Source organism: Plectropomus leopardus, chromosome 20 (genome assembly GCF_026936395.1).
Source record: "Plectropomus leopardus strain MGB_pleo_1.0 chromosome 20, ASM2693639v1, whole genome shotgun sequence".
Taxonomy (NCBI): domain Eukaryota; kingdom Metazoa; phylum Chordata; class Actinopteri; order Perciformes; family Serranidae; genus Plectropomus; species Plectropomus leopardus.
Window position 1 is genome coordinate 25,247,198 of NC_142195.1, and position 15,761 is coordinate 25,262,958.

Below are 15,761 nucleotides of genomic sequence, written 5' to 3' on the forward strand. Positions count from 1 at the left end.
CAGCAGTCTCACTCAACACTGTGCCAACTTTGAAAACTGTTGTTCCTATTAGCTGCTCAGACACAAAAACATGGGAAAATAGGGTCCTGGCTGGTAAACAGCCAAGTTACCCTTTAAACTTAGATGACTAAACGCAGTAAAAAAAATACCAGACTGTTTTTGAACCAAGTTACTTTTCCTTGAAATAGGGCTGTACATACAGTATGTTTGAAAATTGTTAAAGGGTCAATACTTTTAAAACTACAATTACTTCAAAAGGAGATTTCAAGAGTGCAGGTAAGATTGGATGAAATTTAAAGATAAATAGCTTTGTTTGCATCGCAGGAGAGATGTCTTTGTTTTTATGCTGGGAGGGTTGGAGCCAATCCCAGCTGTCAGGTGGGGTACACCCTGGACAGGTTGCCAGGGCTGACACATATAGACAAACAACCATACATGCTCACAGTCACACCAACCAATCTTTGGACTGTGGGAGGAAGCTGGAGACCCTGGAGAAAACCCATGCAGACATGGGGGGAACATGCAAACTCTGCATAGAAGAAATCCAGTTGGACAGACTGAACCCTGTTCCAACTGGGTTTTGAACCAGGGACCCTCTTGTTGTGAGGCAACAGTGCTAACCACGATGCCACTGTGCCACCCTGTTTTTATGCTCAAAAAGGGAAAAGGGAAAATATGTTGTTTAATAAAGAAAAGAAGCATCTAGAAGATCTGCCTCTGTTTTTGTTCACTTGACCTCCATTTGCACCAGAAAGGCCAAAAAAGCACCACTATGTGTAGACTGAGGATACATATTAACTCATGAAAGTCAGATAAATGCCTTAGAAGCAGCGAATATATTTGCTTTGGGTTCAGCTAAACCAGTTTTAATCAGACTCTTCTAGTACCGTGTGATATGATTGTGACGGCTGCTCGCAGGCAGGCCTGCTGGATAAGTCGTAGCCTCCTGAGTGTTTGCCGTTACATAACAAGACACAAACACATTTCCACAAAGGGAGACTGAAATACTGGGTCATCCTCACAGACCGTGACTTTGAAAACAAGTTATTTAGAGAATGAATTGACTCTTTCCAAATACTAAAACAAGGAACGCATGGGTGGGTTTTAGTCCACACTCAAAAAAAATGAGCTGAAATAAAGTCATGTTGGATGACTTTCAGATTCAAACGTAATGCTAATTAAACATCGCTCTCCCCTTGGTGTTGTTGGTTCTCATGGGTGGAGATAAAACTGGGGGATTTTGAGGTCAATAACTGACTCCCTTTTATTCTCACAAATTTTTATGACAAATAAAATAAAATAAATTGAAAAAAAAAAACGATTTTTGCCTTAAAGGATGTTTAAGTCTTAGTACTCAGTACTGCAAATGCAGTACTGCAAATAAAGGAAGTATTTGTATTAAAATGTACACTAATGATTATGTGTGTGGGTTTATCATTTAGTCTATAACATGTACAAAAAAAATGCCCAAAGTGCTGTCTACAATTGACTTGTTTCGTCAAAACCCTAAAAATGTTACGTTTACAATCATATTTTAACACAGGAAAGCAGAAAATCCTCAAAAAGAAGATGCTGGGACCAGAGAATGAGTTGGGTTTTTTTGTTTTGTTTTGTTTATCCAAAAATAATTCAACAGACTTGTTGATTCGCCAAACGGTTGAAAATCATTTCAGCTCAAGGTTTGTACCAATGCCAAGGCAGCTGGAAGAGCCATAAGGAAAAACTGACCTTTTTTTAATGAAATTGTACCTAAAAATGTATTTTACTGTCCTGCATACGACACTGAAAAGCTTAATTCAAAATGAGGTTTAAGTTCAAATTATAAACTTACACTGAAAGTACCACTGTATGCACAATAAAGAAAATCTGACTCAATTTCTGTTTTACACCTGAATATCTTTGAATCTGCCAACCTCAGAATTAATTTTTATATTTAACTAAAAATAAACTAAAACTGGATATGAAAAAAAAGTTATCTGAAATGAAAATACAACCTAAATAAAAAGAAAAAACATGGAACAACACTGTCTACTAGAAAACTAACTAAAGTTAAATAAAAATATGTTTTTTTTTGTTTTATAGTTAAGTCAAATTTGTCAAAACCATAGACTGACAATCCTTCAATAGGCAGTCTCAAAGTTTTAATATTTGCTTGCTGCTGAATCTGATAACAGAAAAGTTAAACAAGTCTGCCCTCTGCTGGAAACAGAGCCCCGGCACACCGTGAACCATAAGAGCAACAAAACAAAGAGCAAATGAATGTAAATATTTTTTATTTATAATAAACAACGGCTCAAAGCGCGGATGAAAACTGCCTCTTAAAAAGGAGCAAAATTCAAAACAAAAACATGAAGTTGTTTTGAGCACTAAAGGACAGAAAAATACCGTTAAGCGCATTGTAAACAGGACAATGCGACCAGTTACAGGAAAAGTAAACGTATAAATAACATTTAAATAGTCAAAACAACGTTAAAAACACGATTTATTAACTTTATACGAGTTTCTAACTAACCTATTAACGTTAGCTGACAGCTAGCTTAACATCACAGCAGGTGCAGCAGGATGCAACAGGCGACTGGGATTCATGAATTCAACTCCTTAATAACTACTTATCCCTAAATTCGTACTTAAAAAAGACTTTAACATAAGTATAATAACCTTATGAATACTTTGAGTTTATCTTTGGAAGTACTTACGGTGAAATACTGAGTTGCGTATCTGCTCAGAGAGAGCAGCCCCCCTCCGTTTACTGGCATCACGCACTTTGAACTCCCGACTGGAATTTAAGGTTAAAACAAAACTATAACTTCTAAGGCGTTTCCAATCGGATGTAGACCAACGTTTTGAGGAAACTAAGGAGTTAAAAGTCTAAAAAGTCTCGTCTGATGTACTTTAAATGCCGAATTTAACTTCCTTAAAACATTAAAAGTAGTCACTCAGGGCAAAAATTAGCGCCGACGTCTCCTAGCTTGGGTCAGATTATACCACATAAGAGCAGAGGGGGGTCTTAAATTTTAAATGAAATTGTGATAGATGACAACAAACTAAAACAATGTTTTAAGATAAAACTTCTCTTAACTTGAATAACAGTTAATTTAAGTATCAGTAATTACGAACAGGTTATCGTGTAATAGATAGTGTGAAGAAGCGGTATTATCCTGGAATACCTCTGACATGGGTGCGTCCAAAATTCCCATTGATTTTCGGGAGCCTGCTGTGAGGCTCCCAGACAGACAAAAACAGATTTAAATCAGCACAACGCAGATTTTTATTTAGAGAAAGACAAGCAATTTTAGAAAAAAATGCATCTGAGCAGATGAGGGACATTCATTTGATTTTTTTTTTTTGAGTGTATTACAAAAATGTACCCTAAACTTCAAGCAACTGCCCTCCAAAAGGCAAAAACAATACTAGTTTAATTTATATAAAACAGTCAAAAATGTTTAGAATAGCAACCCAAAAAGACTAAACCTATACTTTTTACCCCTAAGCAACACATACCACTAATAGTTTAAACAGAGCAATACATATATTTTCTTATTCATCATTTTCTCTTAATAACCCACCTCTGCGGACATTACTTTAAGAGTTTTATTTTGCTTCCCCCTTTAAAACCTGGATTGACATCACTTTTTTGAATGTGTTTAGATGCCTTTCACATTTAAACCTATGGCCTCTGAGCAATTTGGTTTCATTTCTATGAAAAACATTGGGGAAAAGGCAATGGGCAGCTTTGTAAGTTCAGAAAATTGCAAGATAGTAGATTTAGAAAATTATTTTTTTTTAAAGCAAGGGAAAAATATATTTATGATTAATATTAATTCAATTAATTAATTGAATAATAACATAATTAAAGTATTGTTACAGTTATAATGATTTTAAAATCCCCTTTTCAGGTAATTTCCTTGTTATTTTGTTTGTTTTTTGCTGTTTCTGCTACAATTTTCTTGTTCTTTTTACCAATTTCTTGTTAATTTGGGGGTCATTTCTTCTAAAGGTGCTTATTGCCTTTTTGTGTTTTTGATAGAAATCAAAACAATTTGCTTAGGTTTCAAAGGGAAATGCAATGCAGTGTATAAAATAAACTACACGGTCAAAAGGTATCTAAACACCCTAATATCAAAGCTATATTTTATACAAAGTATGTTGGAGGGGGTCCTTACTTTGTCTCTCTTTATACTAAGGGCTGAAAATGTGGAATTGAGTTCTGAGAAGTTCAAAAGTGAGAAAAGCATTTCTTTTATGACCTGGCTTTGTGCACAGAGGCACTGTCATGTTGAAACAGGGGCAAGCCGGCAAACGAACAAACAAACGGCTGCAACTAAACTGGAAGCATACTTTTACCCGAATTATCACTGTATACTTAAGATTTACTTTCACCGAAACTGAAGAGCCCAAACCATGAAAACAGCCTCAGACCAAAAGTACAGAATGTATGCAGAGGTTGTAGAGTGAAAAAATGGCTCTCACACATGAGCGGCTGAAGCAAAGGTCTAGAAAAACTTGACCTTCATGTTCAGCTTCAATAACCTATTGTTGTTGTTTTGTGTGTGTGTGTGTGTGTGTGTGTGTGTGTGTGTGTGTGTGTGTGTGTGTCATAATATCCAGTCTCTCCTTTCAAGCCTGCCCAAATCTGGTATTTTATCATCAAATCACAGATAAGGACACCAGCTGACCCTGAAAATCTCCAAAATTCCTAATACTGCATACAATTTAACAGTTTTCCCTCAATATCCACTCCTGTAACAAATGTCAGAAGCTTTTCTGCTGGCAAAAAGAACAACACTTTATCTACAATGTTTAACTTAAGAGCAGAAAAACCTTAGAAATGAGATAAAGGCATTAATATTTAAGAAAAATTCAGGTCAATCAAGTCCAATCACCACATATTTCATGCTCTGAAATATGTGAAATAGGCCTTAAAATAGGCCATTCCATTGCAAAGCAGCTTCACTGGCCTGAATCATTTGTGTGACCAAGTCATTAAAACAATGAAGCTTCTGGGACGCGACATGTCTCTCCGGTTAATCATCATCCTGGATGCAGGAGGGGTCACTAAAGCGCAGTTGTATTCAAATAAAGAAAGAGGTCTGGGAAACACTGACTCACGAAATCTCCACATCAACAACACATCAATAGAGAAGCAGCCCTGTTTGCCTCGAACATACTATTTTTGGATAAACTAAAAAAAAGCATGCATGCATGCATTTTTTATCTTATCCAGAGATGGGATTATAAAAGAGTTTTATAAGATTAAAATTTATGAAATTTTCATCAACAGAGAAACACAAAGCATGACAGTCACTTAAGATAGATGGATCATGTGAGGGTTGCAAATGCAACCTACAGAGAACATACAGACATGCAAGTAGAAGTATATCAATAAATGATGAAAACATTAAGTTAAGTTAAATATTAAGCTGTATGTGTGCAAATAAATATCATGAATGAAGCTGCCTCGTGTATCCATGTAACTAAATTCAAAGGTAAAAAGGCAACAGCATCATAAATTCAATTTTACTCATAGATTAGCATGTTGAAGTACGAATGCAGAGTTGTTGGATTTAACACTGAAACATGCTGTAAAGCATTTAATCAGACACCAAACCAGATTTTATATCACATACAAATTAGAGCTGCAATGATTTATTATTTGATTAATTGTTAGTTATTAAATTGATTGCCAACTAATCTAATAAATGGTTAATTGGATTCAATTTTTTAAGTAAATAAAAGTCAAAATTCTTCAATTATGAATATTTTCTTGTTTCTTTACTCATACATGACAATAAACTTAATATCTTTGGATTTTGGCAAGACATTTGACAATTAACCCATTGAAACTTGGGCAAATTGGCATGATTTCTTTCAAAAACATGGCAAAAAGGCAATGGGTAACTTGATGAAAATTAGCCAGAAATAAGTAAAAAGGTACAATAAAATTCCATGAAAATTAGCAAAGAAAACAGAAAAAGAAGTTAAAAAAAAAACAAAAAAACAAGGACATGACTTTAAAAAATGCTTCAAAAATAATAATAGTTCTGTAACATAATTTTAAATGTGATCATGATAATCATAAAAAATCTGTAGCTTTTTTCTTTTTCCCAAGACTCTTTATCCTAGTTTGTTTAAAAAATATATCTAAATCTACTTATTTCTTATAATTTGTGTAACATTTCAAAACAAGCTGCTCATTGCCTTTTTTTCCATGTTTATGAAAGAAACTGAAAACCAATTTGTTCAAAAGTATAAATACTTGCGAAACACATCTGAAAGCAGCACAAAACGATGTCGAGCAAGTTTTTAAAGGGGTAATCAACAGTGAAAATAATGTTTATTTGCAGCTCAAGTGACAACAAAGCGTCAATACTGAAGACCATGCAAAGAAACAACATACCATCATAATAGCCGAGTAGCTCCGTGAAGAGAGGCGGCGAAGATACAGATACTGGGCTTCTCTGGACCAGCGAAACTTTCGACTGGACTTGAGCAGATCAGTGCTGGTCTGGTCCGAGCCAGGCTGTTCCCTATACACACACACACACAGAAATTCACAATTTTAACAGTCAACTCTTTACTGCGAGTGTGTTATACCTAAAAAAAAAAAAAAAATTAAATTTGCTTAAAGCACGAGGGCTCTACTCACTGTATCAAACCTGCCTTATATTGGATAAACGGTTGTGATTTGCCTGAAGCGGTTGGGTGGATATCTGTTTAAAAGCATCTTCCAGAGCAAATAAAACATGAGCTCTGAGGTTCATCTGGTTCCCAAGATAGCTTGAGCCAAACTCGGGACCAGAAGTCAGGATGACTTGCAATATAGACTTTTCAAATTTATTTGCCCATGAAACTTCATTATCAAGTGATGATTCTAATGTGTGAAACTGCCATAAATTTCACATTTGTAGCAGGTTTTATGAGTCGGACAATTGATTTTCATACTGTATAGAAATGCATGGAAAAGAAATGACAAAAAAATACATGAAAAATTCTAATACATTCATGCATTAAAAAAGGTCAGTACTGTAATGAGTACATGAGTTATGTTATTCTTAAGGATAAAATATTTACAAACTGGTATCTTCAAGTCCAAATGAATCCACATGTAGACTCCTACTGAAACGTTAAATATTTCTTTTTTTCTAAGAGTTTCACTAAATGCTCTGTAGGAATGTACTCAGGCACGGCGCTGCTTTCAGCGAAATCCTAATGTCAACAATGCCAACAAGCTCATAATGACAATGCCAACATGCTGATGTTTAACAGGTGTGTTTGCCGTGTTTAACATCTTAGTTGGTAGCATACTTGCCAATTTGCAGGTATTTGATCATAAAACCAAGTACTGGATAAACGTTAACATGCTGATGGTGGTAGATGAAAAGTTAGGGGGTCCCCAAAGTTAGCATTTGTCCTGAGGGGGGCATGAATGTGGGTGCCAACTTTCATGAAAATCTATAAGACACGCACATCCTGTAGTGGGTGCTGGATATAAGATGGATCAAAATGTGAAATGATAGAGGTCCACACACCAGGGAGCTCCCCTTATAGGATTTAATTCTGCCAAATAAGTGACGTTTCAAGCCAAAACGCTGTTCCCCAGACTTATCATATGTCTGAGGAATACAATCCTCTAAGGGGAGCTCTCCGGTGTGCGGACCTCTATCTTTTAAGAAGAAGGCCATGAGCAACTTTTCAAGAAATGACCCCACAATTTGCAAGAAATTCACAAAAAGTGACAAGAAAATTACCTAAAAAAAGCTAAAAAAAAAAAAATAAAATACATAAAATAAAATAAAAATAAAAAGGTAAATGAACTAAAGCAGGAAATAGGGAATGACCTGCTAAAAATAATAATTAATAATAATAAATATTTCAACTTATAACCTAATTTTAAATATATAAATATAGTAAATATATATTTACTTGTAACCTTTTACTATATTTTTGCAATTTGCAGGGCATTTCATGCCAATGTGCTGATTGCATTTTTTCCCATGTTTCTGAAAGAAATCACACCAATTTGCTCACATTTCAAAGGTCTGAATGCTTGTAAAAGGCATCTGAGCGCAGCACAAGAAATCTGATACTGATCCAGGTTTCAAAGAGTTAATCTGGTGGAGATATTTCACTCTAGAACAAAGCGGCCAACTGAAAAATATGTTCATCCATAGCTTTATCTCTAGTGTGACTAAAAATGCAGAGAAGTTATTAAGATTACAACTACCTCCTTTTTGCACCAGTCAGAACGACAACTAAATCCTTAATTGCTGAGGAATTATAATCTAAATATTTCAAAGACCACAGGACCAGATGAGAGAAAGTAGAGCTATAAATAGAGAATAAAATGCCACGTTTCCCAGAAATAAGCCACGCGTGTATAGCTCTGAGTAGACCCGGCTCACACTGATACTACCGACTTTAATACGATAATCTGCAGTCTCACTTCAAGAGCAGCGTCTCTGACCCGATCACCAACATGCCCGAACATGTGGCTCAAACTACTTTTCGTTGCCCAACGTCATGGCAGCGAGTCAGACGTGAGGTTTCTGCTGCATTCAGACGGTCTGACTGGATACAGTCAGAGAATACTTAGATTAATTTTAAGAGTGAAGAAATTGAATTGCCTCTGCATGACAAAACCTGCAGACGTGTGCACGTTAAGCACAGACTTGTAGGTTCAGTTTGGTATCTCCACCAAACTCCACCCGCCAACCGAATCACTGTGCAGAAGAAAAGACCATTTTTCATACAGCAACCTATTCAAGCAGTTAAAACTATGACTGGTACAATAGTTTAAATTAAAGTGTCTCTATCTGAGATAGAGACCAGAGGAACCAGAAGATGGAGAGCATCTCTATCTGAGATGTCTTCCTCTACTGCTGTGGAGTATCTAGAATGACAGAGTTTCTGGAAAGACACACTGATGTGATTTTTCAAAGCTGCAAGGAACATAAACAAAACTGTCAGCGACTAAAAGCCTGCACATCAAAAGCCAAAACTACCTGCATGACCAAAAACCACTAGAATGAATCATGTTTTCTAAATCCATCTGTTGCTTCCCTGAACTCAGCACTTAAAGGCACCCGTATCTCTAAAGCATTATCAGGATTTAAAGATCTGTTTGAAGTAACCAGCTGCAGCAGATGTTACAAGATGCACTTCAGTGCTGTAATGCACAGGCTCTCCATGCATGTGAAAGGTAATAAAACACGCACACAGTGATCTAACTCACCCCGGGGGTCTCCACAGTTTCCTTCCGGGTGGCAGAAGCTCCCGTTTGTTGAGGGGTACGATCCCTATGGCCGCCTGCATGATGGTGATAAACTTCTTAAACTTCATCTTCTAATTCTTCTCTAACAGCATCACAAACACCAAACTGCTCTGAGTGCTCCTACGCTTCCATCGCTCATCCTCTAACAAGAGGCTGATTCAGCATCTCTATCTGCATCTTCTAGACTACAAACTCTCATGAAAACCAGCCACAGCTTCAGCACCCAAATCGGCAAGGTCCCCCGAGCCGGAGCTACTACAACTCCTGTCCCCAACCACTGACTCCGACAGATGTCCTTTTGGCTTTTCTGAGCAAGGGAGGATAAAAGGAAAACAAACGGCCACGCTCCTGCCAGGCGGTGGGCCGGCCGAGAGAGGATGACAGCACGTCACTCTTACATAATTCTGGAGCTTCTCTGGACATTACACTAATGAAAACGCAGCCTCTGCCACCACCGCTGCTGCTGCTGCTGCTGCTGCAGCCGCTGCAGCCGCCGGGATAATTGTGGTACTAAGCCCTGACAGATCATGCATGCTCCCCGCCCCCTTCCCCTATAATCCCCCATCCAGGCTTAGTCTTCTCGCCATTTACACCCGAACAGACCCATCCACTTCACCCTGACATCCTCACACACCCCTGAACCAGAGCTCACCCCTTACGGAGGTTTATTAATGACACAGCTACTACCAAACACATTTAAGCTGTAATCAATCTGCACTTCAAGATTTGAGCGTGCACAGGGACAGACTTGTGAGTACAAAACACGTTTTCGGTGCAATGCGCTGATTTTATGCACGCTTCCCTTTGAAGTCTGCTCTCAGTACTTTCTCTAGCTGTTTTGGTGCATTCTGAATGAAGGATTTCGTCTTTCAATTGCAAAAATCAAAGGTCAACACTATTTATTCTTTCTTGTTGTCAGACTAAATATCAATTTTGGTGTTTCAAACCCTTTTGTGATGCCATCACATTTGTTAGGAACTATTTTCAGCTGCACATTAATACACATTTGGTGCTCTAGTGAGTATTTAAATATGGGTGATTAAGTCGAAATAGATTGAAAAATGTCTTTTCATGCGATTTGTTGAAAATAAAAAATATATAAAATTTCCAGACTTATCTTTTTATACATATGTTATATACATATTATTTTTTGTCTACACTGTTTAAGAATAATTGTTATCAATCGATCGAATCGTTATCCACATACAAATAATCAAATGCACAATCATATTTAAAGGAAAAAAAAGTTAAATAGGGATGAGAATCTATATCCGGTTCCAGCTGAGAATGGGTTGCCAATGGGAATCATAATTGTACGCCTCTGAGCTAATAAATTCATTTGATTGATGCCAACATGTCTTACTGACAGTTGCACATTGCAAAACAATAACGTCAAACTTGTGTATACGCTGCTGAAAACAATCAATAAGGGAACGATTAAGAATCAGATCAATAAGCAGAATCAATAATGGCATTGGCATCAATAAAATTTTAATATGCCTAACCAAAATATCCACAAACATACTTCCTTATAACTACAGAAGAGGATTTTGTTTTTCATGTGTACACGTGTATTACTCAGACCAAGCTTGTCTAATATAGTTATCAAAACTGAACCATTTCTATCCAAATTCTTTATCTTTTATATAAAACAGTGTTTCCGGCACACTCATGTGGATCCTGCAAAACATGACAGCTACAGTGATTGGAGAACAGCGATATGGGGCACTGAATTTGAATACTTTACTGTTTATCAGACTGCAAATGAGACAAGAATTAACGCTAGCGCACCCATTAGTCCCCAAATCAGATTCAGCCAGAGCAAATTCCTGCGCCAATGGAACAGCTGGTGGCCAGCGGCAGTCCTGGGTCGAACCTGTGTAACAGCAGCAACAGAAAGTTTTCTGATTTAGCAAGTCGACGTGGACCAAACCCCCTAAATTACATCTTTAAAATGTAGAACAGCCTTGAGATAATACACGCACTTGCAAAAAATGAAAAATGTCAGGTGGACGACAACAAAAGAAGAAATGACCCAAAAATTAACCAAAAAAAGTGAAAAAGTACAAGAAAGTTACCTTAAATTAGTTAAAAATACATATAAATAAATAAATAACTGTGGCAAACAAGTTCACTTTGATGAGGCCACTGAAGCAGCAGGGTGCAGAGGTTGTGGCCTGGGAAAAGCTAAACCTGGCTCAGCTCTGTTGCAATGCTGCATTGTATTTTAGGTGCATTGTTTGGTCTTATTACCCAGAAACAGGACACATGACAATTTTCAGGAAACAGCCTTCAAAACATGAGGTCTGACAAGAAGACATCTCCAAATCAAATCTGACCTCACTTGCACACTGTCAGATCTTGGTTTGCAGCCTGATAACGGTTTCTAGCCCAAACCCTCAGCGTGCACGCCACTCCACCGCTCAGATTAAATGTCTACATCTTGTCATCCCCGAGTCACCAGCTGACAGCAGGCCGCCATGTCCTGAGTGGTTGGAAATAAATAAATAATCTCTCTGGCCTCTTGATGAGCTGCCAACCAATGCAAACTCCGGACAGGATTTATATTCCAGCAGCTTGGACGTCTGGATTACGGCTGTGGATGGTCGTGCCATGAGAGCTGCTGCAGATTTCACTGAGCAGCAGAAATCCCTCCGAACTCCAAAAACACCAGGAGAACCGCAGGGTGGGGGGTGGGGGCGCAAAAATAACAAGCGTCTATTTTTAAAAAGGTTGGGCAACAACAGCACAAAGGAAGAGGAGAAAGGAGGAGAGGAGAGAGGTTTTTTAAGTTCACCGTGTTTGTCTTCTTTGTCAGAGGAGCCCAGATTAAGAGCCTCGTCTGGGCTGAAAGCACAGAAACCAAATCATTAAACTGTGCAGTATTCACGCAGCAGCATGACATTCACAGGCGGCTTTATCATAATCCAACACCTTACAGTAATCTCGCAGAGAACACTCATCCAGCCCAGATTTTAGGCACAGGAAAATGTGTATGTATATGTGGGTGGATACAAATGCCAAAATCATAAACACGGACACAAAGGTGCAAAAAGACACAAGCTGTCAGAAATACATAACTTGTATAAGACCTGTGACGTTTCAGAAATGTTGTTTTCATTAACCACGCTTCTTTGGCATATACAGGGGTCATCATTGTGTTTAATCAGCAGCTGGCTCTGCTGTTTCTCTCACTTGTTTTTTTGGTTTTCCAGCCCAAAACAAGAATATCTCACTAAAATAAATAAATACATAAATAAAGCATGAATATAGAAAGTTATTAAATCATAAAAAATAATATCAGATACTTATAAAAGGCATAATAAACACATAAACCTTGTCACATAATGTACTACTGAGAAAGGCTAAATTTCTAATTATAAGCAATGAAATAGACTCAATTCACACAACTTGAGTCACAAATTTGATGCCTTCAGACTTGGCCTGACAAAAAGCAAACACAACTTGCACCTCAGCTTGCACTTTAACACCAATGACTCGTTGCTTTACTAGGACTTGAGCCTTTTGACTGGAAAACACTTGATACCTTTCCCCGAACCTAAAAAATTAGTCCAGCTGTTTGCCAACTCATTCACCATAACAACTTTATAAGGCGATAATAGTCTTCATTAGAACACAGCCAGAATTGTTTTCAGCTACCAAATAAGCACAGCCATCTGCTTCAATCTGCACTCACGACAACAACAAGCCCAATGAAAATCAAACCATCATTCCACCGCACATTTATTCACAGTATCTTCCTTTTAATCCTCCACTGAATGTTTTCATGCACAATCACAAATATTCACAACTTCTGCAGCAGTGCCCATCTCAGTGGATTTGCACGATGGTGACTCGCAGTCATCTCCAAGATTTGAAAAACATGTTAAGTCTTGTTGGCTTTTTTTTCTGCTCTTCTGCTGCTGCAGTTTCATAACTACAAAATGAACCTGCTTGTTCTTTTGAAACTTTGCTGTGATCTCCATTTTTACCCTTGCATGTACACCTATACATAACAGATATACAACTAGATTTTTAATAAAGTGGCTTTTTCTAGTTTCAAAAGCAAAGTTCAGGCCAATGTTTAAAACTAAAATTACTACCTCACAGTTGACTTTCAATCTCTTGGATACAAAATGTCATCACTTTATCATTATATCCTATGACACATTGTGTGAAATTTTGTCATAGCATAGGAATTCTTGAGTTATGGCCAAAAACATGTTTTGTGAAGATTTGCCCTCACAGTTTGTGATATATTGGGTTTATGAGAATGAGACAGATGCAAGGTCACCATGGCCTTGACCTTTGACTATCAAAATCTAATCAGTTCATATTGAGTCCAAGTGAACATTTGTGCCAAATTCTTGAGATAACACGTTTACAAAAATGAGAAAAATTAGGTCACAGAGACCTTGAGCTCTGACCATAAAAATCAAATCAGCTCATTGTTGAGGCCAAGTGGGTGTTTCAGGGCATTCTTGAGATATTGCGTTTACAAGAACAAGACGAATGAACAACCAGAATACCTAATCTTGCAGGTTTGGAGGCATAAAAAATAGTATCTAGAAATATTTACATATGGAAATTACATTTAGAGTATTAGATAAGGGGTATATTTTCAATTGTAAAACTTTATAGTTGAAATCAGTATTTTTCTCTGTCCACTCTACTCAAAGAAATATAACTAATGTGCAGCTGCAGGTTGGGGCTTTTACTACTTTTAAAAGCTTCACATTTAAATAATGAAAGAAGAGGGAGAGTATTCAGTCTTCCGCCTAATTCCTTTGTCACTGCATGTTTTCACTATTTAATGAGAATTCCTTCTTTTTTTTCATCTTTTCCCACGAAGTGTGCAAATGTAGCTGGAGCTGTGCGGCCGTCTTAATACTTTTACATAAGCAGTTTGTTTCTCTGGCCCTTGACACTTCCCCACATGTTGGAGTAGCGCTGTAGTGCTGCATTACTAAAGCCCAAGGCCATTATGCAACTTCCATATGCAATGCATGTGCGAGCCAGATGGAGGGACACATGCCACTCACAAATCTGTGATGAGAGTGCGTAGGGAGGGAGGGAAAGAGACTGATGGGCAGAGGAAAGAGAGTCCGTCAGTGCACGTGCTCTTCACAGGTATAATCTGGATCATCAGGGTGCATGCAGTGACCCGGAGAAGCAAAAAAAAAAAAAAAATGTGTTACAGTTTTGCATGAAACAAAAGCCTGTTCTCTTTGCCAAAGCCTTTTCTTTTTTTAAAATGCACAATGTAAATTAAGGAATGAGAGAACACTTATTGCAAGTCTGTTCCTCCCTTTTGAAAGCCACTACAGAGCTCTAACTACCACTGAAGACATGTTTTCAGTTTACATTCTGCAATCATGCATAAGGACTTATTCAAAGCTGATTCAGGGTCAGTGTCAGCAAGGAAAACGGCAGGACAAAGGCACTATACATCCCTAACCCATTCACTGCCAATGACAGTAAAACTTCCATTCCAACGTAGGAGCCGAACCACCAAATCAACAACCCACTAAATTTATTAAATTACAGTTTACACCAGATTTTATTCTGTTTAGGCCTCGGCCATTAAGAGAAAATCAAATATCACAATATTTTTGACCGAATACCCCCAAATCGATGCTGCAATATTATCGCAGGGTTGCCTAAGATGGTTTTACAAAATATTTACACAATGAGATTTTTGATAAGCAATCTTCAGTCATGTGGATTTAATGACTAAGTGGGTAAAGGCAAATAATAGAACATCTAGAATAGTCTGGGAAGCTCCGAAATTTGCATCGCTTTACTGTAATGCAGCTTTTAAAACCAGGAAAAGACTTAACTTCATTGATTCTAAATGTTTTGGATCTGCCTCAAATGTTCCTCTGTTTGGCAAGTGTTTGTCATGTAATGACAATAAATAATAGCTTAAACTACAATTAACTGTATGATTTCTTTAACTTTTACTCAGGAGCCAAAATTAGCCTTTAAACTAAACAAATGCTTTTATCATGACACTGGCCTATTTCACTACTTCATTAAATTAAGTAAGGATCCTTCTTTACCAATTGCTTCCCCAAATATTGTTAATAATTTATAAAAACAAATGTGTGTGTGCATTTTTAGCTTAGTATAACTACCACCATAGATGGATTACAAAACAGGCATAAGGGTGTAATGAGTGTCAGAGGCCCCTTCTGCAAAATGTCATTCAAATTAGTGTAACAAAAAAACACAAAAGACTCAAAATGAACACCAAGAGATGGAAAGGAACTGCAAGGAGACACAAAATAACTACAAAAAGACACAAAACAACTAAAAGAAGACACAAATGACCTCAATGAGATCAAATAAACTGCAAGGAGATGCAAAATAACTACAAAAAGACACAAAACAACTAAAAGACACAAAATGATCTTGATGAAATGCAAATGAAGTGTAAGGAGATGCAAAAGAACTACAAAAGGACACAAAACAACTAAAAGAAGACACA

At 37.3% G+C, this 15,761-nt stretch overlaps 1 protein-coding gene across 7 annotated transcripts in view; it reads right to left on the reverse strand.

Moving 5' to 3' along the window:
• tjp2a (tight junction protein 2a (zona occludens 2)) overlaps positions 1 to 15,761 on the reverse strand; it is a 37,135-nt gene that overhangs the window by 20,522 nt on the left and 852 nt on the right. For 3 of the 7 annotated variants that reach the window (XM_088070915.1, XM_088070912.1, XM_088070911.1), the window contains exon 1: positions 2,697 to 2,976. In XM_088070915.1, coding sequence (XP_087927041.1) covers positions 2,697 to 2,756 — 60 coding nt within the window. In that variant the 5' untranslated portion in view covers positions 2,757 to 2,976. Of the gene's footprint in view, positions 1 to 2,696; positions 2,977 to 6,397; positions 6,528 to 9,232; positions 9,728 to 15,761 lie in introns of those variants that run through there. The other 4 variants (XM_088070909.1, XM_088070907.1, XM_088070908.1 and 1 more) reach the window with 4 other exon arrangements.